Source organism: Odontesthes bonariensis, chromosome 20 (assembly GCF_027942865.1).
Source record: "Odontesthes bonariensis isolate fOdoBon6 chromosome 20, fOdoBon6.hap1, whole genome shotgun sequence".
NCBI classification, from domain to species: Eukaryota; Metazoa; Chordata; class Actinopteri; order Atheriniformes; family Atherinopsidae; genus Odontesthes; species Odontesthes bonariensis.
Genome location: NC_134525.1, coordinates 19,022,814 through 19,047,646, shown reverse-complemented (window position 1 = coordinate 19,047,646; position 24,833 = coordinate 19,022,814). Strand labels below are relative to the sequence as shown.

At 41.6% G+C, this 24,833-nt stretch overlaps 3 protein-coding genes across 3 annotated transcripts; 1 reads left to right on the top strand and 2 right to left on the bottom strand.

Annotated features, from left to right (window-relative positions):
• Positions 1-12,098: 12,098 nt before the first annotated feature.
• LOC142370187 (uncharacterized) lies at positions 12,099-14,797 on the bottom strand. The gene is made up of 8 exons (XM_075452641.1): positions 14,611-14,797; positions 14,361-14,471; positions 14,038-14,182; positions 13,840-13,953; positions 13,042-13,186; positions 12,798-12,946; positions 12,575-12,714; positions 12,099-12,484 (listed from the first exon to the last, which is right to left on the bottom strand). The coding sequence occupies exons 1-8, from the start codon at positions 14,729-14,731 to the stop codon at positions 12,333-12,335; spliced, it is 1,077 nt and encodes a 358-aa protein (XP_075308756.1). The 5' UTR covers positions 14,732-14,797; the 3' UTR covers positions 12,099-12,332.
• Positions 14,798-16,534: 1,737 nt separating this feature from the next.
• Positions 16,535-17,030, bottom strand: nanos2 (nanos homolog 2). The gene has a single exon (XM_075452744.1). The coding sequence runs from the start codon at positions 17,028-17,030 to the stop codon at positions 16,551-16,553; it is 480 nt and encodes a 159-aa protein (XP_075308859.1). The 3' UTR covers positions 16,535-16,550.
• Positions 17,031-18,114: 1,084 nt separating this feature from the next.
• kpna1 (karyopherin alpha 1 (importin alpha 5)) lies at positions 18,115-24,787 on the top strand. Its single transcript, XM_075453077.1, has 14 exons — positions 18,115-18,218; positions 18,884-19,017; positions 19,152-19,265; positions 19,377-19,476; positions 19,749-19,843; positions 20,024-20,155; positions 20,313-20,401; positions 20,493-20,592; positions 20,780-20,943; positions 21,199-21,277; positions 21,363-21,488; positions 21,579-21,706; positions 22,053-22,228; positions 22,854-24,787. The coding sequence occupies exons 2-14, from the start codon at positions 18,892-18,894 to the stop codon at positions 23,039-23,041; spliced, it is 1,617 nt and encodes a 538-aa protein (XP_075309192.1). The 5' UTR covers positions 18,115-18,218; positions 18,884-18,891; the 3' UTR covers positions 23,042-24,787.
• The last annotated feature ends 46 nt before the right edge of the window (positions 24,788-24,833 follow it).

Sequence of the window (24,833 nt, the reverse complement as noted above, 5' to 3'; positions counted from 1 at the left end):
CAGGACATGGTCGATTTCCTGAATGTGTGCATCCAGGTTGGGGCTACGGAGAAGGATGTCATCGACGTAGATGAGGTTACCTCGTTCGCCGGCATCAGGACATGCTTTGTTCAGAAATATGTTGAATTCAGCAGGTGAGTTGGCGTAGCCAAAAGGACACCTGGTGAATGTATATTGACGGTTAGCGAACGTGAATGCCAACTTGTGTTGGTCCTCAGCGTGTACTGGAATGGTCCAGAAACCCGACGCCACGTCTAGAGTGGAGAAGTATTTGGCATTTTTAACGCGAGGAAGTTCTTGTTCAAGCTGAGTCATTGGCCATCTCGAGAGAGGGACCTGTTGGTTGAGTTTTCGATAGTCGATCGTGAGTCTCCATTTTCCATTGGGTTTCACGACCGGCCAGAGCGGTGCCGAGTAAGTGCTGTTACAAGGCCGAATGATCCCGTTTTTCAACAGGTCGTCTATTATTTCTTGTATAGGCTCCTGTGATGCTAGAGGAATCTTATACTGACGCACAAAAGTTGGCGGTGCGTCTGGTGGAGTAGGAATGCGCATTGAGTGGATTGTGGTTAACCCACAATCCGAAGAATCAAGTGAGAAAAAATCCTGATATTTGAGAAGGGTTTGGCGTAGCTTGTCGCGTTCCTCGTCATTAACGAGAGCGTTAGCTTGCGTTACCACTTCTTCGATTCGATCAGCAACATTAGGGGATGGCCCTGTTGTTACTTTTTCCTGTGCGTCGGGAGAGTCTGGGGTTGATGTAACCGCCAAGACGTCAACCGTGTGAAGTGTCATTTGTTCATCATGACTAAGATCAATGCGACTGACTGAGTTCTGGTCGAGAGTCACGACCGAAAAGAGTGCGATCGCCCTTGAAGGCTTTGTGTAGACAACGTGAGTTGTCTGATGTTTTGGGTAGAGTGGAGTTGGGATTTGTCCCAGTATTGGGATGCCCAGCTCAAAGTCATGGAAGTCAGTACTGATAAGCCAGCCCAGTGGCGTGCCTTTTGGGATCAGTATGGCTTCCTCGCCGATGTTGTTGATCAGCAAGAATGTGGTCCTAGAATTTAGGCCCAAAAGAGGAGTTGCTTCCAGGGACAGTCCAAGTTCGAAGAACAATGGCGAAGGTTGAAACAGAGCTTGTGAGTGGTTAAGATTCTGTCCTGGTTGCATGCATATTTGGAGAGGGACATTCGCCGTGCGTGCTGGTATTGTGGCATGTTGGAAGTTAGCTACTTGACATACCTCTGGAATTGTCTGTCCTGACTTCAGGTTGTCTGCGTCAGGCAGATAAGAAGAATCACGCACGGTTGTTAGTGACCACAGAATGTTATTTACTGTGTCAATTTGGACTCCTAGTCTCACCAGTATATCGCCTCCTACGTACACTGAGTGTGGAAGGTCGGGAATAACCAGAAAAGTGTGAATCAACATTCTGTTATTCCACTTTAATGTGAGAGCACAAACACCCATGGCAGTGAGTGTTGTGGTTGGTGTAGGATCTAATGGGAAACGGAAGGTCTTCTTCACCATCCGGAGATTGGCGTTTTGTCGTGCCAGTGACTCATATAGATCTTTACTGATTGCGGATTTATCAGCCCATAAAGCTATAATCACATCATCTATCTGCGACTTTTGCAGTTCAAGACCTCCGAGCACCTGTGGACAGTACTCGTCCTGCGTGGCTGACGGTTGTAATGCACACAGGAAAGTGTCTCGCTGTGTCGCGAGCTGCGTCACCAGGTTGTCAGGGTCGGCCTGAGTGGCTGGACTGCTGTGGACAACCTCATCGTGTGTTACGATTTCAGACGGCTCGAGTGAAGTTATCTGTTGGACAGAGTTATGCTTTTCACTTTCAATGGCATAGCAGCTAAAATCTTCATTGTACGGAAAAGTAATCGTCAGAGGTTCTCGCACCTGTGCCCACACTTTCAATCTTTTGAAATCGAGTAAAGGCTCAAAGCGGTTCAGAAGATCTTTTCCGACAAGCAAAGGAATGGACTCAAGCGATGACACATACACAGGATGAATCAGAGTCATTGGTCCGATTGACAGCTGTATCAGAGATACTGCTGATAGAGTGGTGTTATTAGAGGCGTACGGGCGCACCTCCAGAGAGCAAGGTTGGAGTTTTAACTCTTTATTGCCGTGGTTTGCTGCCTTACGAAGTCTGTTAAAAAGAGATAGAGACATTAAAGTTATATCCGCGGCAGTGTCGAGGAGAGCTTCATGTCTCAGCACATCTTCCAAGGTTAGTGAGATGTAAAACTTGCGTGCGACTCCCTTTTCAGAGAGGTTGCAAAGAAATTGGTGTACAGGTGGTTCAACTTGTATCAGAGAGGCATCCTGGTCAGAGGAGATCTCTTTTTGATCCAGCTGTACAACCAAGACTGCGCTAGGTGGGAGAGGATCTTTTGCCTCTTCTTCTGTGCTGTTCACTGGAGTTTGTGACTCTGTTTGAGCCTGTTGTGGGTCCAGCTCAGATTCTGGAGTTGGCTCGGCTACTCGTTCTGGCTGTGAAAGGGAATCAGCTGGCAGGGCCAGGTTCTGTGTCACAGTGGTTATAGACAGAAGATCAGACTTTTTGTTAACTTTCTTTTCTTTCATTTCTTGCAACAAACGTTTAATATTGTCTATCTCATCCTGGCTGAGACCAAAGGCTTCTTTTTCCTTTTCAGATCTCATGCCTGGAGAGTCTTTGTTGCTCCTTTTGTGTGAATCATTCGATTCCTGTTGGGATAATTTGGACCATTCCGTGTGTGGATGTGTGTCCCGAGGCCTATTTTTATAGTCACCCTGATTCTCCCGAGCTGGGTATTTGGGAAACCGGTTTGGGAAGAACTTTCCTCTGTGAGGGTTAAAAGGAGGTTCGTTGTGTTCTACACGTGAGTAAGATCGCTCTTTACTGGGCCAGTGAGGTTTCGAGTAGCCGTCTCTCGGATGAGACGGTTGAGTCTGTGATGTCTTGTGACTCTCACTAGACCGCTGTGGTCGGGTGTCGTGACCAGTTGCCTTACCCCTTTGGGCTCCTTCGAGCTCCATAGGTGGGTGTTCGGCGTTCAGCGTCAGAACAGTGTTATGCTCTGGCTGTTTAGCTTGTCTGTGTTTCTGGAAACCTAAAGTGGCCCACTCACGGAGCTGCACAATTGTGGCTGTTCGCGGATTAGCCATGACCCCCAAGTGGTGACTAGTAACGGGATGGAGATTTTGGATGAAGAGAGTTTTGAAATTTATATCTTCCTCCATTCCCTTGTCGTTGCGTGAGCCAAAATAAGCTTTGAGGAGACGGTAATAGTACTGCTGAGGCAGCTCACTACGTCCCTGCTTAATCATCATGGCGGTACTTAGACCAGACTGAGACAGCTCATCTGAAAATTCCTTCTCCATCGTTTGACAGAGAAGTGCATAATCATTTTGGATGTAATCGAGCTGACGTTCGATGAATCTACTTACTTCACGGCTGGACGTGATTTTAATCAAGTAGATTTTGTCCGTAATGGATGCGTTTGGAAATCGACGCAAATAGAAGTCAATATCATTTAAGTAAGCTCGGGTGTCGTGCGGCCCCCCAGGAGTGGGTTCGAACCTTGGCACGTTGCGAGCGATTTTGTCTAATTCTCGGTCAGAAGGTCCCAACGGTGTGTGGTTTCCCAGAGCAAGGACCGACTGATCCAGTCTGGTTGGTTCTGGGGACTCACCGTGGGCTCTGAAAGGATTTGGGGTAGCTGGCCCTGTTGGGGGAAAGAACGACTCCCCCTGGGCTCCCTTATAGCTAAAACGGCCTTCCTTTTCTGGTTGAGAGGGATCATGCATTTTCAGTTTGCGTTCAGCCTCCAAGGACTGACGTAAATCTCTTTTTGCATTTATCAACTCTGCTGTTAGGCGTTCGTTTTGCTGATACGCTTCATTGATTTTGTCTTTAGCTTCGCCGAGGTGTTCCTGCAAAAGCTGTATCTGTTTTTGTTTAGCACTGAGATGCGTCTCATAGGATGCGACTTCAGTGTTCAAATCCTGCACTGTCTGCAGGGCATCGTGGAGAGGTTGTTGCGAGTCCTTATGGGCTTTATCAACCTCTTCCAGTTTAGCTTGGTTAGCCAGCAACTCTTGTTGGCACTGCTGGAGCGATTCCCCAAGCTCCCCGTTTATCCCTTTTAGTTGATTCATATCTCTGTCTGATTGTTCAACCTGGGTTGTTAATTTCTCTATTTGGTCGGCAGCCTGGCTTGCTGTCCTTTCAGAGACTTCTAATTTATGTTGGAGGAATTTCTTTTCCTCCTGTAATTGCGTTATCGTTTGCGACCGAGTTTTGAGTTTTTCAGCGGCTTGCTCCACCACCTTATGTGCATGTTTGAATCGCGCGGAGAAGACGACAGCTAAGCTCCCCAATAACTTTGTTAAAGTTTTGTCTTTGGGCGTCTTCGCTTCCACTCCTGCAATAAGTTCTGACACTATTGCCCCGAGCTCGTTGGGGTCAGTGCCTGTTATTTTGTTGACATAACCTGGAATTAGCTCTTCAGTCAAATCCATCAGGGTGTTTTCCATTGCTTCGAATGGATCGTCCTGACTGGACGTGTCAGAAGTCATGTTGATTTGTCGAGAAAAGTTTTGTTAATCTATTTGTTTAGGCGTAACCGTGGTAAGCAGTTAGGCAAGTTATAGACTAAGTTTAGCGTGTCTGGAAGAAGGGAAGGAAAGTAAGAAAAAGAAAAGGAAAAAAAATTAAAAAAAAAAAAAATTCTTTCAATTTAAAATTAATAAAATAAAAAAAAAAATAAATAATTAAAAATTAAAATTAAAATTAATGATCAAAAAAAAAAAAAAAAAAAAATGTTTTAAAAGTTTATCGCTTAAAATTATTTAATTCCAAATTGCTTTTGAAATTAAACTTAAAACAAAATTAACTAACAACAAGATGGAAATAATCAAACAAAAGAAAATTCAGAAAGAAGTATTCCTTAATAAAATTTATCTTACTTGATTAAGCCAAATTATTGATAAGTTCTTTCCTTCTTCCAAGTGTCGTTCCTTTTCTAATGATGTTAATTTTGGGGTTGCTGATTGGGGTGTCACAATTTAGGAGTTGTGGATATAATCCACCGTTTTAGGTTGACTCTCTTTTAACCTTAAAAATCAGTTACTGTTGAGTTTTCTGATTTTAAATTTCCTATTTATTTAAGAATCGTTTTTCTCTTAAACCCTTAAACAAGTTATGCAAACAGTCATTGTTAGTACAGGAATTAGTTGTGAACCACGTGATTGCTTTTCAATTCAATCACTTCACCACAAGTTACAATGGCGCTGGTCAGATTTGTTAGTCAAACACCATTTCCCAGAATTCCTTCACTTTGTTGTAATTAACCAAGCTACCAGCAGATGACGCTGAGGCTCGTTCTTGCGTTATTTGCAGCGGACTTCCAGGGGAAGAGTGAGAAAGTGCTGACGTCAGATGTTGACGACTTTGGCACCTCCCACTCAGGAAGTGTCAGTGCTGTGTGGCTCTCAGCCCACAGCAAATTTTTAGCTTAGCAGACTCACGCCAAGCTTTTAAACAACATTCATGTCACAAGCAAAGAGAAACACGGCGGTTTCTAACACAGCTTTTATCAACAGCTTTGCAGAAGAGGCAGCATTTGCGAGACGTGGCAGTCTCCAACTTTCCACCTTAAGCTTTTAAGGGCTTCCAACACGTCAGCGCTCCTGCCGACGTGCTGACTCAATTGGGCTCGTGCTTCTACGAACACCAAGTTAAAACAGACTTGCCTTTAGGCACTTCAACTCTTCAAAATTGACTATAACTACCCTCTCTTCGGGAAGTGATAATACACACGCCGTATAGACGTTACTTTTCGGTCACGGGAAGCTTCGCCGTGCCGCCTCTAATCTCCTGGCTGTTTGTAAACAAACCAGCTGCTGGCTATGTAGCTACACTAGCTTCAGCACGGAGTCCTGAGTTCAGCAGATGATCACCGGAATCTCGCGGATAATTATCTCTGTTTCTCAGAGTGGTTATATCAATGTTGGATACTCGCAACCATTAATCCCCACTTGGCCATATATAATTGAGCGTTTTTTTTAACAGCTCTTGCATGCAAAATTACTTCAGGAGGAAGCACACTCAGGCAGCGCTGACGTGTTCCGTTTCTGTGTTTTTGTAATACTTTCTTACTACAAAAACAATTCAAACAACAAGTTTATGCGTCCATAAAGTTTGTTATTCGGCTCTATATCTTTGCTTTCGTTAACTCTTAACTGCAGGAAACAAACAGTTTGTAGAACAATGCTCACACACACAGGCAGTTTTGCTAAGCGCGGCTACTTCACAAATCGCCTCGCACGGACGGCACCAAAATATATGTAGCGTTGACACGTTATTAATTAATATTTACCTCGAAAATAGTAGGGCACCACCTCTTTTATTTTAATTTGTTACGTTACAGTCCAAAGAGGAAGACTGTTTAAAATCTTGCAATCCTAGTATGTTATTTTAAGAATCAGTCTCATTCTGAGTCGTGCGTCCTATTTGGATTGGTAACCGGCTTTAGTAACTGTCTGTGACACTCTTAAGTGGCTTAACATAAACATTTATTCAACATTGCACAGGTATATAGGGGTATAAACAATTGATAAAGAGACAGAAATTAGAATTATTGGGGAAACCAAAAAAAAGGGTAATAGGGAAGAAAGGAGCAGGCCATTAACAGGGTTACCTATCAAAAATGTGACTAAATCTGGTTCATAACACGGATATTGTGCCAACAGTCTTCTGCCCGCGTAGGTCTGTTCATTCGTCGCTTCCAGAGAAAGTTTTCACTTTATCCACGGTTTCAAAAGATCTCAAACCAGCACCTTACTTTGTCGTAGAGTATCGTGGTTATTTACAAGGTGAGCGTCAGTCCTTGGAGACCATGTTTCCTTGGTTACCAGCGGCTGGGCGTCGTTGTTGGAGACCACGTTTCCTTGGTTACCAGCGGCTGGGCGTCGTTGTTGGAGACCACGTTTCCTTGGTGACCGGCTGGGTGACGTTTAGTCGGCTGTTCTTCTTGGGCCGGGCGGTGTGATTTAGCAAACACTCGCGTGTATCGGACCAGACTTTATAAAAAAAAGGAAGTCTAAAAAAAATGGGAATTAATAGTTACGGAGTAAAATAGAGAGAGGACAGAAGACTTGAGCTAAGAGCAAGCGATAAGACAAGAGAGAGGTCAAAAATTGTAAGCATAAGCTTAGGGGACAAAGGGAGTGGTCAAGGCTTGGAGGACCACAGGGAGGTCCCAGAGTTGCGGATTTTGAGAGTAAGCAGTAAGAGCGAGCTAAGAGGGGGAAGATGGTAGATATGAGAGGGAGAATCTCTGGTGCGCTCGGGTTTTAAACTCGAGGTCACATGTCAGCTTTCGTCCAATCAGAGTTCAGCTGGCTTTTGACCCAAGGGAAAAAGGGGGGTTGACCATGCTGAATTCATGAGACAAAAAGGGGGGATTCTGCTCCTTTCTTATACCGTATTTAACCCATATGACAGTGATTTTAGACAATATAGTGTTCTTAACAGACAATAATGTCACATAAAAGCAGGCATAAACACAAATATGAGCATGAAACACTTATTAGCATACAATACTTCATATTATCATGACAAAAATGGTAATGACAACTTTGCTTGCTGTTAATTTAGAATGATCTGCAGCTGTTTGAGTAATACCTGTGGAATTAAACCCTATTAGGTTATGCATTGCACATAATGAGAACATTAAACATCCGTAGTTGAAATTGTCCATGGTTGTTTAGGCTGACATATTGAAAAGTGTCCGTTATCCATGTCCTTTGGGGGGCACTGTGGCTCCACGAGAGGGATCCCTTTTAAATCCAATTTTCATAATTTGCTAATTGAAGAAGGTACAAGAATGGCGAATGTTTCAAAATGATCTGTAGGTTTGTCCAGTAATGATTTTCACACTTTCAGTCTACGGAAAGCGAGGTTTATAGTGGAATTTTCACTCTCTGAAAATAGGGAAGTGTGGCATTCCTTCAGGTTGGACCAGCAGGACATTTGAGGCTACATCTGCTCTCTTATCAGGAGGTGTCCTACATAATTTATTATTCGTAGCTGGTCTGGGGGAGAGAAGACTCGGAAACAAAGAACCCCATTTAGTTGGTCTCACATCTGGCTCCGTTATCTCCTTTGAGCTGATCCGTTGAGAGGGTCGTAAAGAGGGTACGTTTCTTGATGTCAAGAAAGGTTGGATCTTTATGTAAACATCTCTGTGCTCTGTCTTTCCTGAGAGCACGCTACAACACTTAAACAAAATTAAACACACTAACCAACAAGCGAGTGACCCACAGGTCTACTCTGTGGTATTTCTTAAGCCAAGGTCCATAAGTATGAAGTCCATGGCAGATGAAGCCTATCATTGAGTAGTTTGTGCAGATGACCACAATGAGAAAAACCAGTGCAGGAATCATCATTCTTGCAGAAAAAGAAAACAGTAGAAATCACAAAATTATACCTCTTGTGTTGCATCTTTTGATGTGAGTATGCTGTAAAACACTATTATCTTGTAGCAGTGCTTGCTTAATTTAAATTGAATATGAAAACACTTAAAACAATAAAACAATAAAAAGGCACTTGAAATGCTCACCCTCTGTCCCATACAAGAAGCCAGCCAATATTGAAACACAAATTCAAACACCAGCTAATGAAGAATCCATATGGCAATACTGCAGGGCTACAGTAGATATATCCATATTCATTTCTACAAGAAAAGGAGCTTCTGTTAGTCTGTAGAACAGTGTTTAAATGGCCTAAAAGGTTGTGGATAGCACAGTCATGGCAAAATGCACAGTATCTCGTGCTAAAACAAGTGTAAAAACTATTTATGGAACATAGGTATTTAGTGTTGAACGAGACTATATAAAGAGCGGCCCTAACTTTCTGAAAAGACACGTCACAATATAGACCATCGTTGCCGACAGCTTGACGTAGATGAAAGCCCAGATGTTAAAGGTCCATCCTGCCGGCGTGATCTCCGTGTCAAACACAGCAGACACATTGGCTGTAGTTGTTTGATAGGGACCTATGGAAAGAGAAATGTAAATATTGAGTCAGACTGTAAGACTAATATTTGTTAGGTGTGCATTTTCCTAAAGTGTATGTTCACTGTGTTTACTTTACATCCTTTTAATTTAGCAAAAAGATTGACTTGCCAAGTCCAACTACAGACAACCCGTTGAAGAGCAGGCTTATTCCGAAGCCAACAACGGACACAATCACGGCGGCAAGACGCCCATAGCTGTGTTTTGCCATTGTGGTCTCCTGAAATCAATGAAAAATATTTAAAAAATGGAGGAGGAAAAAAATCTAAGCTGAATTTGTCGCACAGTACAGTTCCATATTTGCTGATTAAATCTTTGGTGCCTTTGGGATGATTTGTGTTTTGATCGAGAAAATATGCCGAGGTGTCCTTCAGAAAGGCATTTAATCTCTAACTCAAATATTGATGAATTGTATCCTAACCTTTCATTCTTAAAAGAAAAAAAAAAGATTAATCATAGGCAAGCTTTTTAAACTCAAGCTTAGAAAAAAAAAACACTTGTGTAACTCACTCCCCCTTCAGTTTATCCATGTCATTAAAAAGCTGGCACTATACCAAAGACAGAGTTAACACTATCAAGAAACAATAAGATCAATCACAGCATACCTCTCTTTCGTTCTTCTTATGAGAGTTGAATCAGTAACGTGAGGAGGAAGAGTAACTGTCCACGGGACAGGGTACTACCTGCTTTATAGAACAGCTTTCAGGTAAGAGGGTGTTTATGATCTATCTAAGCGCCACGTGCCTCTCTTATCTCATTTATACATTTTTACACCAGCCCAGATGACCATAAAACACTAACGTTTCTCTGTAAACATTTTCCGTTTGAAGACACTCATATTTTGAATGTCCTGTTTCTTATTGTAATGTTTCTTCTTATGAATAACTAAAAACAACACCAAAAACGGGGGCACTGATTATCTATACTGTGTTGGATCTTTTCGTATCTTTAAAGTGTGTGGAATAATCACACAGTGAATGAACATAATGGGGCCAGTGATATAAACATTATATCACATTTTTAACGCCATACATCACTCATAGACTTGGCAACGCCGCCACACTTACTCCCAAAAATACATTTCTCATGAGAAACCTGTAGTACCTGCTGCGTAGGACTTGCTGGTTGTACACAGGAGAAATATACTTGCACATTTAGAGTCACGATCATCAGTCAGTTCGAGAGCTGGGTGACCAATTAAAGGACAAACGTTACCTTTTTTGCCTAGTAGCTGTGTTATATTTTGTGAGGGCATCTTGCTAGTGTGGTTTAGGTTTTCTTTGTCTTATAAAGGGAAGAATCATTCCAAGTCAAAACAAAACTGTTGTGTGTTGTTTTTTATCATGCGAATGTTTCTCTTCTAATGACAGTACTTTCAGCAAGAGTAGCTCACAAATAAATCACTTATAGGAAGTCTATGATCTGGTCAGTCTTCCTCTTCTGGACTTCATGCAGCGGTGGCACTCCAAACTTTGAGTAATGATTATTCCAGTCACCACTGCAGGGCCATTTGCTATTCCTACAGTGGGTAATATGCTACAACTGGCTTACAGTCAAACAATAGGGAAAAGAGAAACCAAAGTCATATTCAGATTCTATATTCTTTAACAGTCCAGTTCTTCTCAAAAACTTAGACAGTTCATTACTTTGCAACATTTTTTTTCAATTCACTAAAATCAAATACTTGCTTCTACATTACTTTAGAATTGTTCTCTCTCTGTAAGTCTGACAACTTGTGATGATATTTTGCAGTTTTATCCTCATTATATGTCTCAAATTGTCCATGATGTTTCCCCATAATGAATAATGATTTGTTTCCCAACCTGTGCAATTTTGAGTTTTGCAGGAATCCCATCATTCCTACCACAGATATTTTATGTCTTTTCTTGTTTATGTCTTTAGCTTCCGTTTTATCCACGACGACCGAATAAAAACGCAGTTTTACCTGCATTACCTGTGTTATCACATTCTTGGCAATCTCACAGTCTGAGAGCCTATGTCTATCCTTTATGGCTGGCTATAATTGGAGATGACAAGCGGGCGGGACTCGGCTTTGGCACACCTCGAGCCACTTCTGTAATTACGCGGAGTGGAGAAGGAAACGGAGGCGACGGAGAGTGACAGATTCCAGGCTAGCCTTAAGGGACATGGGGTTGAGAATGATGTGAATTAAATGCCCCTGTGCATTCTCAGTAACCAGATTTAAGCCCAAATAAGCATGTTATCATATAAACACTAAATGTCACCAAATATTCTCTTCAGCAGAGTTCTTGTAGAATCAAGCCACTTTTGCCATGAAACTGTTATGATGCCACTTTGGTGTCCCAATACCATATGAAGACATTTTATGTCTGTGTGTGTTTTTTTTAGTAATTTGTCACTTTATATATTTATTGGGGTGTTGCTGATAATCTTAGAGGTAGATACTCAACGAACTAGAAAATGGATTTAGGCTTAAAACTCAACCGATGAGGAGGTAAGTTCAAAGCCATCATTGCAAGGCTAAGGATGGGGCAAGAATGTTACATTGTAGTGCGAAAAACAGCTATGCATATATATTGATATACATATCTATATCTATCAATAGCCAACACAATGTAGCCTGATTTTATTGCAACCTGCAGTTGTAGAGTGATCCATTCTATCAGCCATCCTCACTCAAAAAAAAAAACACCTGTTCTATATTATTCTACTGCATAATTCAGCTATTCTGCACTCCAGAACATCGTAGAGCTCACATCTGCAGTATAATGCACATGCATCAGATATCCCTTATCAGTCTCTTTCCTTTATAGATATATATCATTTTTTATAGTTCTCTTTAAATGAGAGCAGCTGTAGTTTCTCCTCATAGATATGGTTTATTTATGCTTTCTGTACTCTTTCGTTGTACAGCTATAATCTGTTAAATTATTCCAAAAACCATAAAACTGAGTCACAGTAATATTTATTTTAAAAAAAAGCATAGAAAACAAAATCAGAATGGATGACAATGATAGAACAACATATCTCATATTTACATTTAGAAAAATACATCTTAAATAAGATCTGCTCACTCATATCGACAGTGTAGTTGAATAAATGTTGTCAGGTAAGTATGTGAATTTAAAATTGATTTCATTATCAAATAACTTCATATCTTTTTGATTAGCTTAACATGTGCCAGCAGTGTCTGCATAATAAGACAGGAGCCAAAGTAACTGCAAAGATACTGAAAGGCTTAACAGAAACATATTAAATCAACACTCTCACTTAAATATCATTTTCTGCTTGTCTGCAATTTCCATCGGAGACATGGCATCGGGGTTTACATCCCTGTAAAGCGGCTTTTTGATCTGCCGCCAGACGACCAGAACCACACGTGCGGCAAACAAAACGCAGGCTATTGCCAACAGCGCAGCTGAATAGAAGAGAATAGAGACGTTAGTGTGTATGCTGTAAGAAGACAAAGTGAGGATAGCTGAGATTGATGAAGGTGCAGTTTTCTCACCAATGAAGACGTTGTTGCGAGTGGGAGCAGCGGTGTTGTAGTTTTTCGTGTATACACCCGTCAGCGCCCAAATCAAAGCAGGGTAGATGGTGAGAATGAACCTGACGTGTTTGTCGAGGATGGAGTTCTCCAGGATAAACCTGTGATAGAGAAAACACCTTTCTTTGTATGTTCTTCACTTTGATATTTCATTTAATATTCTGTTCCTCTCTTTTGCACTTACCACACAAACACCACGACAGTTAAGATGGAAAGTGAGACAGTGCCAGCGTCCGTGCTGGTCATGTTGGCATCATAATCGAGCACAATGGCCAGGTTAACGTGGGATGCAATTGTTGTCCAGGTTGCATAAATGGCAATTCCATTCTGAATCTGCAATGCAGACAAAAGAGAAGACTTAGATGCAGAGATATATCTTTCGCTAAAGAACAGATTTGACACAAAACTGTTTCAGCTGCCTTACTCACCAACACACGGTGGAGCCACAGGTCTACTTTATGGTATTTGCTTAGCCAGGCCCCGTAGTTCTTTAGACCATAGCAGGAGAAGAATATCATGGCGTAGTTAGTCAAAGCAATTATGATGAGGAAAACTAGTGCAGCAACCATGGACCTTTGATGGGAAAGATAAACAGAGCAAAGTGCATTTGTGAACAGCCATACAACTACATGTTTCTCATGTATTTTTCTCCTCGTGCCTGCAACATCAGCTTCATGGCCACACAGAGCCCTAAATCACACAGGGGTCCATGCAGCATGCACCGCTGTTAATAGGAAAACTCCCCACAAAGGATTTTCAAAGTAGCCTTTAAACTAAAGATTCCTATTTAAATAACAAAATTATCATTTTTAAAAAGGACACAGATCCATACTGAGCTAGCTGTATGTCTGAAACATGCTGTAGGTAACCAGGGTTGGCTACTAACCGTTACACATAATCAGGATCATGTTATCACTTTACATATATGATCAATAATTATTCTGGTGAAATGTGCTGTCATATAATGAGAAAAGTAGCAACAAAAATTGACATGAAAGAACCAGCGTCCTTCACATTGCAGAAATTATTTAAAAAAAAAACTAAAAAAAATACTTTTTATGCTACTTTCTACTAAATTTGAATGCATCTGTGAGTAACCCTCAAACAGTTTCAGGCAAATGTTTGCACACTAACTGACTGAAAATAATTTGTCAAAGCTATAAAATAAAATGCAAACTGACTGCAGTTGAAAATGGTGTTGACATAAAGAAAGATTCCCATCTCACCTTCTGTCCCACAGGAACAACCATCCAACATTGAGGGCCAGATTCAAGCACCAAGAGCCAAAAAATCCAAGCGGCAAAATAGCAGGGCTGCAGTAGACGTAACCATATGCATTCCTGTGGACAGATCACAAATCAGCTCAACAAACGAAATACATGCTAAGACACTTTCATTTCATTTCTAATTGGGCTGCTTCTTACTTCCTACAGATGCCGGAGAGAAAGTACACCACCACTAACGCCAGAAAGATATAAATGATGGACCAGATGGCGAAGGTCCATCCTGATGGTGTGATCTGGGTCACAAAATCATCTGAAGTGTTGCCGGTGCTGGACAAAAATGGGTCTGTGGGGCACAAATTAGGAAATGAGAGCACATGAGAGATTTAATGAAGATTCTGTAAAAGTTCGAAGGATGCAACATCATTCCTGCTATTTTTCTCATGAAAAACCTGATTCTTATTTTTTAAAAACAACGCCTATACTTAGATATTAAATCATTACTTTTTAAAAGTCAGACTTACATATTCCGGGTGCAGCCAGAGCAGAGAATACCATAGTGATGATGAAGACGATGAGTGACAGCACCATGGCAATCAGGAGGCCAATGTTGTGTTTTGCCATTGTGGATGAATCTAAAAGCAGAAGAGTTAAAAAAAAAAAAAAATCACCACACAGTAGGATGTTGGAAGAAAACAATCACCGGTAGCGTAAATAGCATGTCAACCCCAAACTGAACCAAAAACAGCCTGAACAAAGAAGCCTCTGACCTACCGTTTGGTCGTTGTGCTTGGAAGAGAGCCGAAAACTGAAAGACTGCTGTCGAGGAAGGGTGTCGTTTATTTAAAGTGACTCGTTGTGCAACTGCTTTTATGAGCCACGAGCACGTGTACATGTTTTTCACTTACATCACCACAGTTAGGAGACGTCCTACGACTTTTTCAGGGAAGCAAAAAAAACAGTCACCTCAATTGACTGCTGCATAACTCAATTTCTCAATGATTATATAAATATAAAGAATCGGAAGACTTTGCCCCTGTATTCTCTTTGGTAACACTGTTTTTTATCACCCATTCATGATAGCTCTTTGGCCCTGCCCCCGCAGGTGTGACCTGAGTTTGCTCTGTTGGGATTGGCCAATAAATTGTCTCAGCTTCTACCTGCTCCGCAGTTATGAAATGTTGATCTGCTGCCAGCAGGGTGAAATTTATCAATGTCCTTCTATAGATAAATGAAAAGAGCCGATTGTGTGTATTTTACTGAGTGAAAGGGTGGACTATTGTTATAAAAGATGTTAAATCGTGGGAGCAGTAAGGTTATGTTGTAATACAGACGATCCCTGTAGCACGTATACGCCTACTACGCCCCACTCCCTTTCTACTAAAGCGAGTCACACAAAGTTTCACCGATTTGACGTTTCAGGTCATTTGAATATCTTTGTGGATATTTTTTTTTAGTTCTTCGTCGTTCCTTTTGTGTTTTTCAGATCATTATGAGCCTAACTAAAGTCGTTTTGTGTCCCTTTTTGTTATCTTGAGTTTGTTTGACTCAGTTCTCCATCTCTCACGTGTTCATTTGTTCTCCGTGACGCCCTGCTCCGAACGGCTGGGATTGCATTTTGACAGAACAAAAATTAGTTCATTTAAGAGATTTAAATGAGATTTCTCAGAACAGTAGTCTTGTTGCTGTAGGGTTTTTAGAAGTTATTATGTTTCTATATAAACTTTGTTTTCAGTTGTTGACTATGCGCGTACCACAGAGATTACAGATACATTCAGGTTGAAATTGGAATGTTTTCTCATGAATTCCTTGTTGAAGTGCAATATATTTGACAGCTGTCGTTTTCAGGTAATCTATTCCAACATGTCTTTTATTTGTTATACTTTTGAGATTGTTTTACAGGTGATAAAAAAACAAAACTCCAAGTGTAGGACTAATCTAAGCAGTCATTTTAATCAACTTTTTCACAGAAGAGGTGCATGACTGAGTTGAATTTTTTTCTTCTATTTTTTCTACACCATCTGATTTATGTCAAAACCTCTTTAGCAGCCTGACATAACGAACTAACTGGCATTTGAATGTGCTTTCTGCAACATTAACGAGAAAGTGTGACTAAGTCTGTCTCTGTTGAGTCATATCATACTCAGAGCTGTTTCCATTTTCTCTGTTATAAAACCATGAGTCTTGGGAAATGTTAATACACCACTAATGAAATGTTTCCATAGAAAATGGCAGGAAGCTTTGTGAAAATCACCACAAAATGTTGAGGATTAGTTAAAATAACAACAAAAACGAATAAAACAAGTAGGCTAACAGAAATGGCATTTTTTAAACTATTTATTATCATTTTTACAGTCCAACAAGAGAGTCATAGTTTTCTGGCGTTCTGCTCGTAAACACTGCAAACAGTGACAACATAAGAAAAACACTGTTAAACGCCAGTTCTCGGGGATGGGTCATTCCTTCTTTAACAGGACCATGTTGAAGGCTGCGGACGCATCCGTTTGCAGCAGAAAGGTGCTCAAACTTGCATTTCAAGTCAAACATGAACCAGCTTCTCAACGGAAACAGTCTGTGTAAACATGAACGCGCGGCCAAAACATTTACAAACAGTCTCATCCAGAGTTGGCAGTCAGACCAAGTTAACGCATTTCCTTAACATTCTTTAGGAATTATGTACAGTCATTTTCAGTCTCATCACAGTCCATCATCGGTTACCAGAACTTGAACCCGGGCAGCATCCTCGCAGCCTCCTGCCGCTGCGGGCAGTACTTACGTGTGTGAGCGTAGTCCCCGGTGGCTTCACAGATGGGACAGGTGTAGCTCCGGAGGATGGGGCAGGTGACTTTCCCATCGTCCGATCTGAGCGTGTGGGACCGGTACACCCGCGCAGACTCCCCGTTCTGCTTGCAGAAGCGGCAGGAGGTCGTCGTTGTCCCGCTGCAGCTTGTGTCCGACAGGCTGCTGGCCGAGCTGCTCTCCCAGGAGTGTTTGCCGTTCGCCTCCTCCGGTGAGGACTGCATGTGGCTCCACTGCTCCGGCTGCACCTTCTTTGGCTTTGCGGGGTCTTCGCGGTCCACCTCGCGCCGGTCGCACAGCCTCTCCAACAGTCTGTTCAGGTTCATGTAGTCGTGCCACATGTCAAAGCTGCTCCCTTTGTAGATAATCGGGCTCTGGACATCGACCCTTTCCATTGTGGACGTTTTTGAGAGAGAAAAAAAATCGCACTGACATTGTGCTGGAGGATCTAGTACTTATAGACGGCTGGAAATTGCTTTAAATTGCAACAGTGTTTACATGCTTTCGATCGATAGCAGGTGCTTTCTTCCCGTCTGAATGTTTACCTTTAATCTAAGACCTTATGTCGCACCCCGGCACACGCGCGCACAATTTAACAGGCCTAGATTATTTTCAAATGATGAAGACATAAAACTGGGTAAATGCGTAGGCTAATCATTATTGAAGACTACTGCCATGTTCATATACTCAGAACCCATGTGTCAACATTTCAGCATTTTTATCTTTTCGTTTATTCGATCTATCTAAATGTGATCCTTTCCACGTGGAGGTTTACTCTCTTATTTTTTAATATATTTAAGGGACAAACGTGAATAAATAATTACAGGGGTTTTTTTTTATTAGATGAGCAACAGGTAAATGGCCTAAACTTTGCTGAACTTCTTTGTTTGGCCCTTCTCTTGGTGTGTTTGTTTTAAATGTATTATGCTTGTTGGTTTATTATTAAAGAAGTAGCTAAAATTGTGTTATCATTCTAGTTTTTTGTTGTTTTTAAGAGCACACATGATTTAAAGGAACGAAGTGTTATCACTGTTACAATGCCAACTAGTCCATTTGTGTGTTTGTCTTAGTATTTCAGCTGGATGTGTGCGTGCCGTGCGTGTACGTGTGTGTGCGTGTGTGTATGTGTGTAGGAGGGAGGGGGGGGGGGGGGGTGATGATGACGATGATGTGCGTTAACATGTGTCTGAGAGTATAGAGCCTATTATTAGTCATTGTGCGTCTTGTTCAGATCGTCTGATGGCCGCAGGTGCCGAAGTGTCTGGTCCACTTCAAAACAGTGTCACATTTAACCTCACACCTGCACTGTCGGGCCTCAAGTTCATAAAGCAGACGGCTGCCCGTATTCCTCCTTGAAGTTAAAAGTACTCTTTTAACAACCGCACAGGTACATTGCGAATCTGAGTACGATCTCCCGATTTCCTTATTATTTACAAAGGGTAAGTGTAGAGTGGGTGGAGCTAGAGGAGTGCGAGGGGAGCCTCAGGGTGCGTTTAATATTACGCATGCGCAGTGTCATACCGGCGACGGCTGAAGAAACGGTGGCCTAACGAAAAAGGGGATTAAGGAGCCCAATCTGACAGGTCAAATTTCTAAAAATGTATAGATTGTTAGCTATTTATGTTTGGCAACTCTTTCTAACTACAAGGTAGACTTCGTTTGAAAAGTCAAAAGCTTTCGGGAAACGTTGGGCTGTCGCGTGAGCTTTCGTTTACGCAGGGTCTCGAGCTAAGCTAACATTCAGCTAGCCACTGTGTGTCAGCTAGCTTTCAGTCGGAGAGGAGGCTAACAACGCCTGTGACATTAGCAAGCTGACCGAGTGTGGACATGCGTTTCATAAATTTAGTTTTGCCATGTGTTATCCAGAAATGGGAATATATCGTTGGAAGCTTTACTCCAGATTCGTGGATGATGATATATTTGATTTCTTAGTAATCCTACAACGTAAAGTCACATAATGCTAACTTGCTAGCTAGCTATCATCAGATTCCCCCTAGTTTAAGCAATCTTTGTAGAGAGGAATGATACCCCGTTAGCTATGTAAGCGGCAGCTAAAGTTTTACCATAAACTTTGATACTTTGGTTGGTTATTGTCAAGCTTAGCGGTGCAATTATCATTTCGCATGCGTTGTTTCACTATTTGGATCGAAATGAGATATTTCACTCTGTATAAGATATGTTATTTTCAAATAATTGCGCCAATCGATATTAAAGTCTGTCACAATCACAGATTTTTGTATCTCCTCAGGCTGCACAATGAGTCAAGGTAAGGACAATGCACGCCTCAAGAGCTACAAGAACAAGTCTCTCAACACAGATGAGATGAGAAGAAGGAGGGAAGAGGAAGGCCTGCAGCTTCGCAAACAGAAAAAGGACGAACAAGTAAGCAGAGTGTGGAATATGAAAGTGAAGTAACAGCAGTACTAATCCTGAAATTATGCCTTCTTACTCATGTAACATTGAGAATTCAGCTTTGAAATATCATAATAGTTTTCTTAAATGCTATTCTGTTGCAGCTTTTCAAAAGGAGAAATGTTGCCACTGTGGGGGAAGATGGCATCTTGGAGGACGATGGAATGGCAGATAGTGGCTACCTGGAATCCCAGGCTAACAACATGGACCCACTTATGGTGAGATGACATTTATGAAAGAATCCTGTTTTCCTTTGATATGCAATATCATCATTTTCTGCTGTGGATCAGATCAGATGCGACAGCATTTCTTGTCACCGTGCCATACAGGGTGGGGTGATTTCTGAAGACATGATCCAGATGATCTTCTCCAGTGCTCCTGAGCAGCAGCTAATAGGCACTCAGCGCTTTCGGAAGCTTCTTTCTAAAGGTACAAGTCCTTGAGTGTGTCATTCCTTATATACGCATGTTTTCACTGTTCATAAAAGCGGACTTTATTCAGCAGAGAACACGGTATTTTTAAGTCCTGCATGATCACTGAATCCCCTCAACATAAGCAGTGTTGCATTGTTTCATGCACACTTTTAGAGATACAGGTGATGTTCAAACTCGGCTACTTTAACTCGTCATTAACTCAGCAGTATTCCTTATCCCTTTAGGTAATAATCCAAATCAATAAATGATCATTTACGTTCCATACAGAGCCCAACCCACCTATTGATGAAGTCATTGCCACTCAAGGGGTGGTGGAGCGTTTTGTTGAGTTCCTGAAGAGGAGAGAAAACTGCACATTGCAGGTACACTTCGCTTTTAATAGTACGAGAGGCATGAGGCAGCATCGTTTTGTTTAGTTTTTTCTCGTTAGTTGATTTGCTCTTCCTGTCCTGACTTGTTTGTTTTTTTATCTTTTAGATACTGCACATTTCATGAATGGTGCAACAACTTTTTTTTTTTACATATTTTGTATTTTGTCTCAGTTCGAAGCTGCTTGGGTGTTGACCAACATCGCTTCAGGTACATCCCACCAGACACGGGTTGTAATCCAGGCAGGAGCAGTGCCCATATTCATAGAGATGCTTAGCTCGGATTTTGAAGACGTACAGGAACAGGTAAACGTTTTCACACTTCCATCGTGTTCACTGTCTTCTGTCAGCTAATTGTTTTCCAGCAGTCTGCCTCAATGACTTTAAGAATTGTCCTGTTATTGAATAGTTTACATTTATTTATTTACTACTGTCTAACTTGAATAATTGATTTACACCTCAGGCAGTGTGGGCCTTGGGAAACATAGCGGGTGATAGCACAGAATGCAGAGACTTTGTCATTGACTGCAACATTCTGCCTTCCCTGGTGCAGTAAGTAGTAACTCGGGGTAATATTGTCATCCTCTAAATACTGTTGTTGTGCTTGGAATAACAGTTATACTCAGTAAAATCCCTCTTGCAGGTTGTTGGCCAAGCAGAATCGTCTAACGATGATGAGGAATGCAGTGTGGGCGCTCTCAAACCTTTGCAGAGGAAAGAACCCACCTCCAGACTTCTCAAAGGTAATTTGCCATATAAACTTATCACCATGGCAACTGCACACCTCTCATGTTGCCAGTGTAGCGCATGTATCTCCTTTAAAGGTCACAACCTGTAAATGACAACAAGCTGTGTATATATGAAGTAAAAAACACTTTTGCTCACTGAACTCACAACTGTGTTCTCTCTCTGTTTCATTGTGTCCTCTAGGTGTCCCCATGTCTCAGTGTGTTGTCTTGGCTGCTGTTTGTCAACGACACAGACATTCTAGCTGATGCATGCTGGGCGCTCTCCTACCTATCCGATGGCCCCAATGACAAAATCCAGGCTGTTATTGACTCGGGAGTCTGTCGCAGGCTGGTTGAATTACTGATGTGAGACATTAAACGCATGCACTTATAATACTGAGAGATGATTGTCCTGAGATATTTGTTGTTAGAGAAACATATAAATCTCCAGTTTAATGACAGTAAACAGGCAACCAGTAATACCTCAGTTACTATAATGACGTGTGTGTTTAACAATATTTCAGTGACTGCTTTTCAGTTTAACTAATGTTTCTCTAGCTGCATCAAACTTGGGAAATAACGTCAGAGTGATCACTAGCAACGATTCTTTTTTTCTTGCAGGCACACCGATTATAAGGTGGTATCTCCTGCTCTCCGGGCCGTTGGAAACATAGTCACTGGAGATGATCGGCAAACACAGGTAATAGAAGCATCTACACAAACCGAGTGATGTTTGTGTTGAAGGAATGAGATTCTGAATTTGTTTGTCATTTGTATGTTTGAAGGTGATTCTGAACTGTTCAGCACTGCAGTCCCTGCTTCACCTTCTGAGCAGCCCCAAGGAATCTATCAAGAAGGAGGCCTGTTGGACCATCTCAAACATCACTGCAGGGAATCGAGCACAAATACAGGTGTGCTTGCACGTGTGACATTTTTTTCTTTTTCTTCATAAAGTTGGATATTTGAGTTCTTAAAAAATGGTTCATTTTTTCTGTTCACAGATGGTGATCGATGCGGGTCTGCTGCCCCCTCTCATCTCTATCCTGCAAGTAGCAGAATTTCGCACAAGGAAAGAGGCTGCATGGGCCATCACCAACGCTACCTCGGGGGGCTCTGCAGAGCAGATTAGGTAAGACTTTGCTGAAGGTTTACATACTACTGTATATACAGCCAATGTGTATCCATTAAAATGTGGTTTAGGTTTTTCTAATGCCTTAAGAATGGAAATTAATACATAAAACCAACAAAAAAAAAATACGCTCCCAGTGTTTGGGTCCTATTTTATCAGTATTGATGCTCATAAAAAAACATGTTTGCTCCATTGATTCTTGCCCACGGATAGAGTTTCTCTAAGCCTTTGATGTTTATATTTTAGAATAAATAAATCTTTAAATCCACAGTTTATCCAATTGTTTGTTTTGCATTAGTCATGCAAGTTAATTTGTGTATCTGTGTGTGTGTGCTGCCACCTGCAGGCATCTAGTGGACCTCGGCTGTATAAAACCTCTTTGTGACCTGCTCACACTCATGGATTCCAAAATTGTTCAAGTGGCTCTAAATGGTCTGGAGAACATCCTGCGACTGGGAGAACTGGAGGCCAAAAGGGGAGGAGGCATCAACCCTTACTGTGCACTCATCGAAGAGGCCTATGGTAAGTGCACTCAGTATTAAAATTATTACATAAAATTAGAATTGTTCTCGTTTACGTTTTCGATACAAAGTTGTGAAGTAGTCGCCAGAAAATACAGGCAATTAGTAGAAGTATTAATAGTTCATACAATTGAATGTTTTCACACACTTCAGAGCAACATTGCTGCCTCTCATAAGACAATCGCACCCTTCACAACAAGTCTTTCTTGCTTATCAAATAATGAATTAACCAGTTTGGTGTCGGTAGCTTCCACCCATTACAATGTGTGATGGATGTACATTCACGTTTTTCCTTTTAAAACAAAAAGGTATCATACATCTTATGTTTTGATTAATAGATTAATATTTGAATTAAAAAAAAGAATATTTTATTAAAAGTTTATTGTAAAACATTCAGATAGCTTTTGGCCCCGACTAACAAATTTTATCATCGTTCCGCTGGCTCAGAGGATTGATTTGTATTATTTTGTTTCTGCTATCAGTACAAAACCAAAATATTTTCAGTTTTGTATTTATAAATGTCAAAGAAACAGAAGAAGCTGAAATAAGAAAATATTTGTCATTTTGGACTGGGGAAAGTACAGACAACAGATCAGTAATTTCAGCTCTAATATTCCTATTCTCAGGTTTGGACAAGCTGGAATTCCTGCAGGGCCATGAGAACCAGGAGATCTACCAGAAAGCCTTTGACCTGATCGAGCGCTACTTCAACACTGAAGATGAGGACCCCTCTCTGGCTCCGGCCGTCGACCTGCAGCAGCAGCAGTTCCTCTTCCAGCAGTGCGAGGCACCAATGGAGGGCTTCCAGCTATAATGATGAATCCTTCCTCACATCATGCTCCACCTTCATCCTCACCTACCTTCACCTCTCTCAGTCTCTGCCCACAGCCAAGACCCGGGGTTAAAACAACCCTCGGCCTACTCTCCTCCTCCTCTACTCGCTGTCAGAGAAGCGGATTTAATCATTATCGTGATTATTAAGAGTATAACGTTAAAGGAGCACACGTCTGTGTGTACGTTCAACATGGGTCAGTTTCTGCAGTCTTGTCAGCCAGTTTGTGAAGGTTTCACTTATTCTGTTTTGTGCTGACTTCTTTTGCATCTGAACTCCTATTTACCTGCTCATGCTCCAGTATCGCTCACTAACAGATTGTCCTGGCAACGCCCTCCCTGTATGACTTTTTGGAATTCCTCCTCTGCTCATCCAAGATGAGAAGTCCCTCCCCTTTCATCCCGTCAGATGGCAGGCGCTATCTCGGAGTCAGTGAGAGTATTTGGACTGCACTGCTTGTCTGAAGCATTAATGACTCAAGACAGACGGACATCAACCTAGTTGCCGACCCCTTCCTTTCCACACAGACACGGAGAAGAATGATCTAAGCTAAGCACTGGACTGACCATGGGACTTTGACCACATGTTTGACTGTGTCACAGGACTCATCTTACCTTCATGAAAGGCACTTAAATGACTCAAAAATGGAGGTTGAATTCCCCTGCTTCCTCTCTAACCACAGATAGACTAATTAGAAATTTGACTGTGTGGCTGAGGGATGGAGCTTGTCGAACCAGGCTGCTTGCATTCCCACCTGGATCTCATCATTCCTCTATCTAATATTGGGATATTTCAACCTGCACGGGCTCCATCCTCAAGAGTTTTGCCTCCTGCCTTCTGGTGTGATGTGAATAACCCCATGGAACCATGGGAATTGGAGTCTTCCCTCGCACTGAGACAATTGGACGGACTTTGACAAGACAAAACAGACTATATCACTCTGGATTCAATCCAGCAGCAAACCAGCGGAAATTTTTACTATCATACCATAATTTCATTTCATTTGCAGCACTTTAGTTCTGGACTGATGCCTGCTCATCGACAGTAGTTTATACATTAGCTATTTAATTGGTTGGTGACATGGCTCTTACCTCCTCAGGAAGCGAGGTGTAAAGAGGGGTGGTCTATGTGCTCGGCCCCCTCCTGGCATTCAAATGATTACACTGTTTATCCTTCCCTGAAGAGACTCAATCAGATTGTGGACTGAAGCTATCAGCATACACTTATCACAATCATAAGATCATGTTGCCTCCGAGAAGCTAGAACTTTATTCTAAGCAACAATTGGCTATTTAGCTGCAATTGTCTAAAACATGACTTTCCAACACATATTCAGGTAGTATTTTCCAATTTGATCATGCCAAATCTACCAGTTTGTCAGCTCTTAGGTTGGTCTTTTTTTTTTTTCTTTTCTTTAATTATTATTATTATTATTAAATGTGGGGGTTAGCATCTGTCATATAGCTGATGGTGCCATAATCCTTCTACAGAAATCCTTCCACACAATTTAAACAAAGATCCAGATTAAAACTTGAAAATCCTGGTGATCACCTTAGTTAGCACAGCTGAATGTTTGTTTGTTTACCAAGTCCTCTTTGCGTTGCTTACTTTTGTCAAAATCTCAGCAAGAGATTACCAGCTCTATATGTTCATTACTGTTTATTGTACTGAGTTTGTGCATCTGTCCCCTGTTAAATGCCATTTGCATAAAAGTTGTTTCATGAACTTCTGCAGTGGTAAGTGAATCAGTTTCTTTGAAGTTGGTACGCATGATT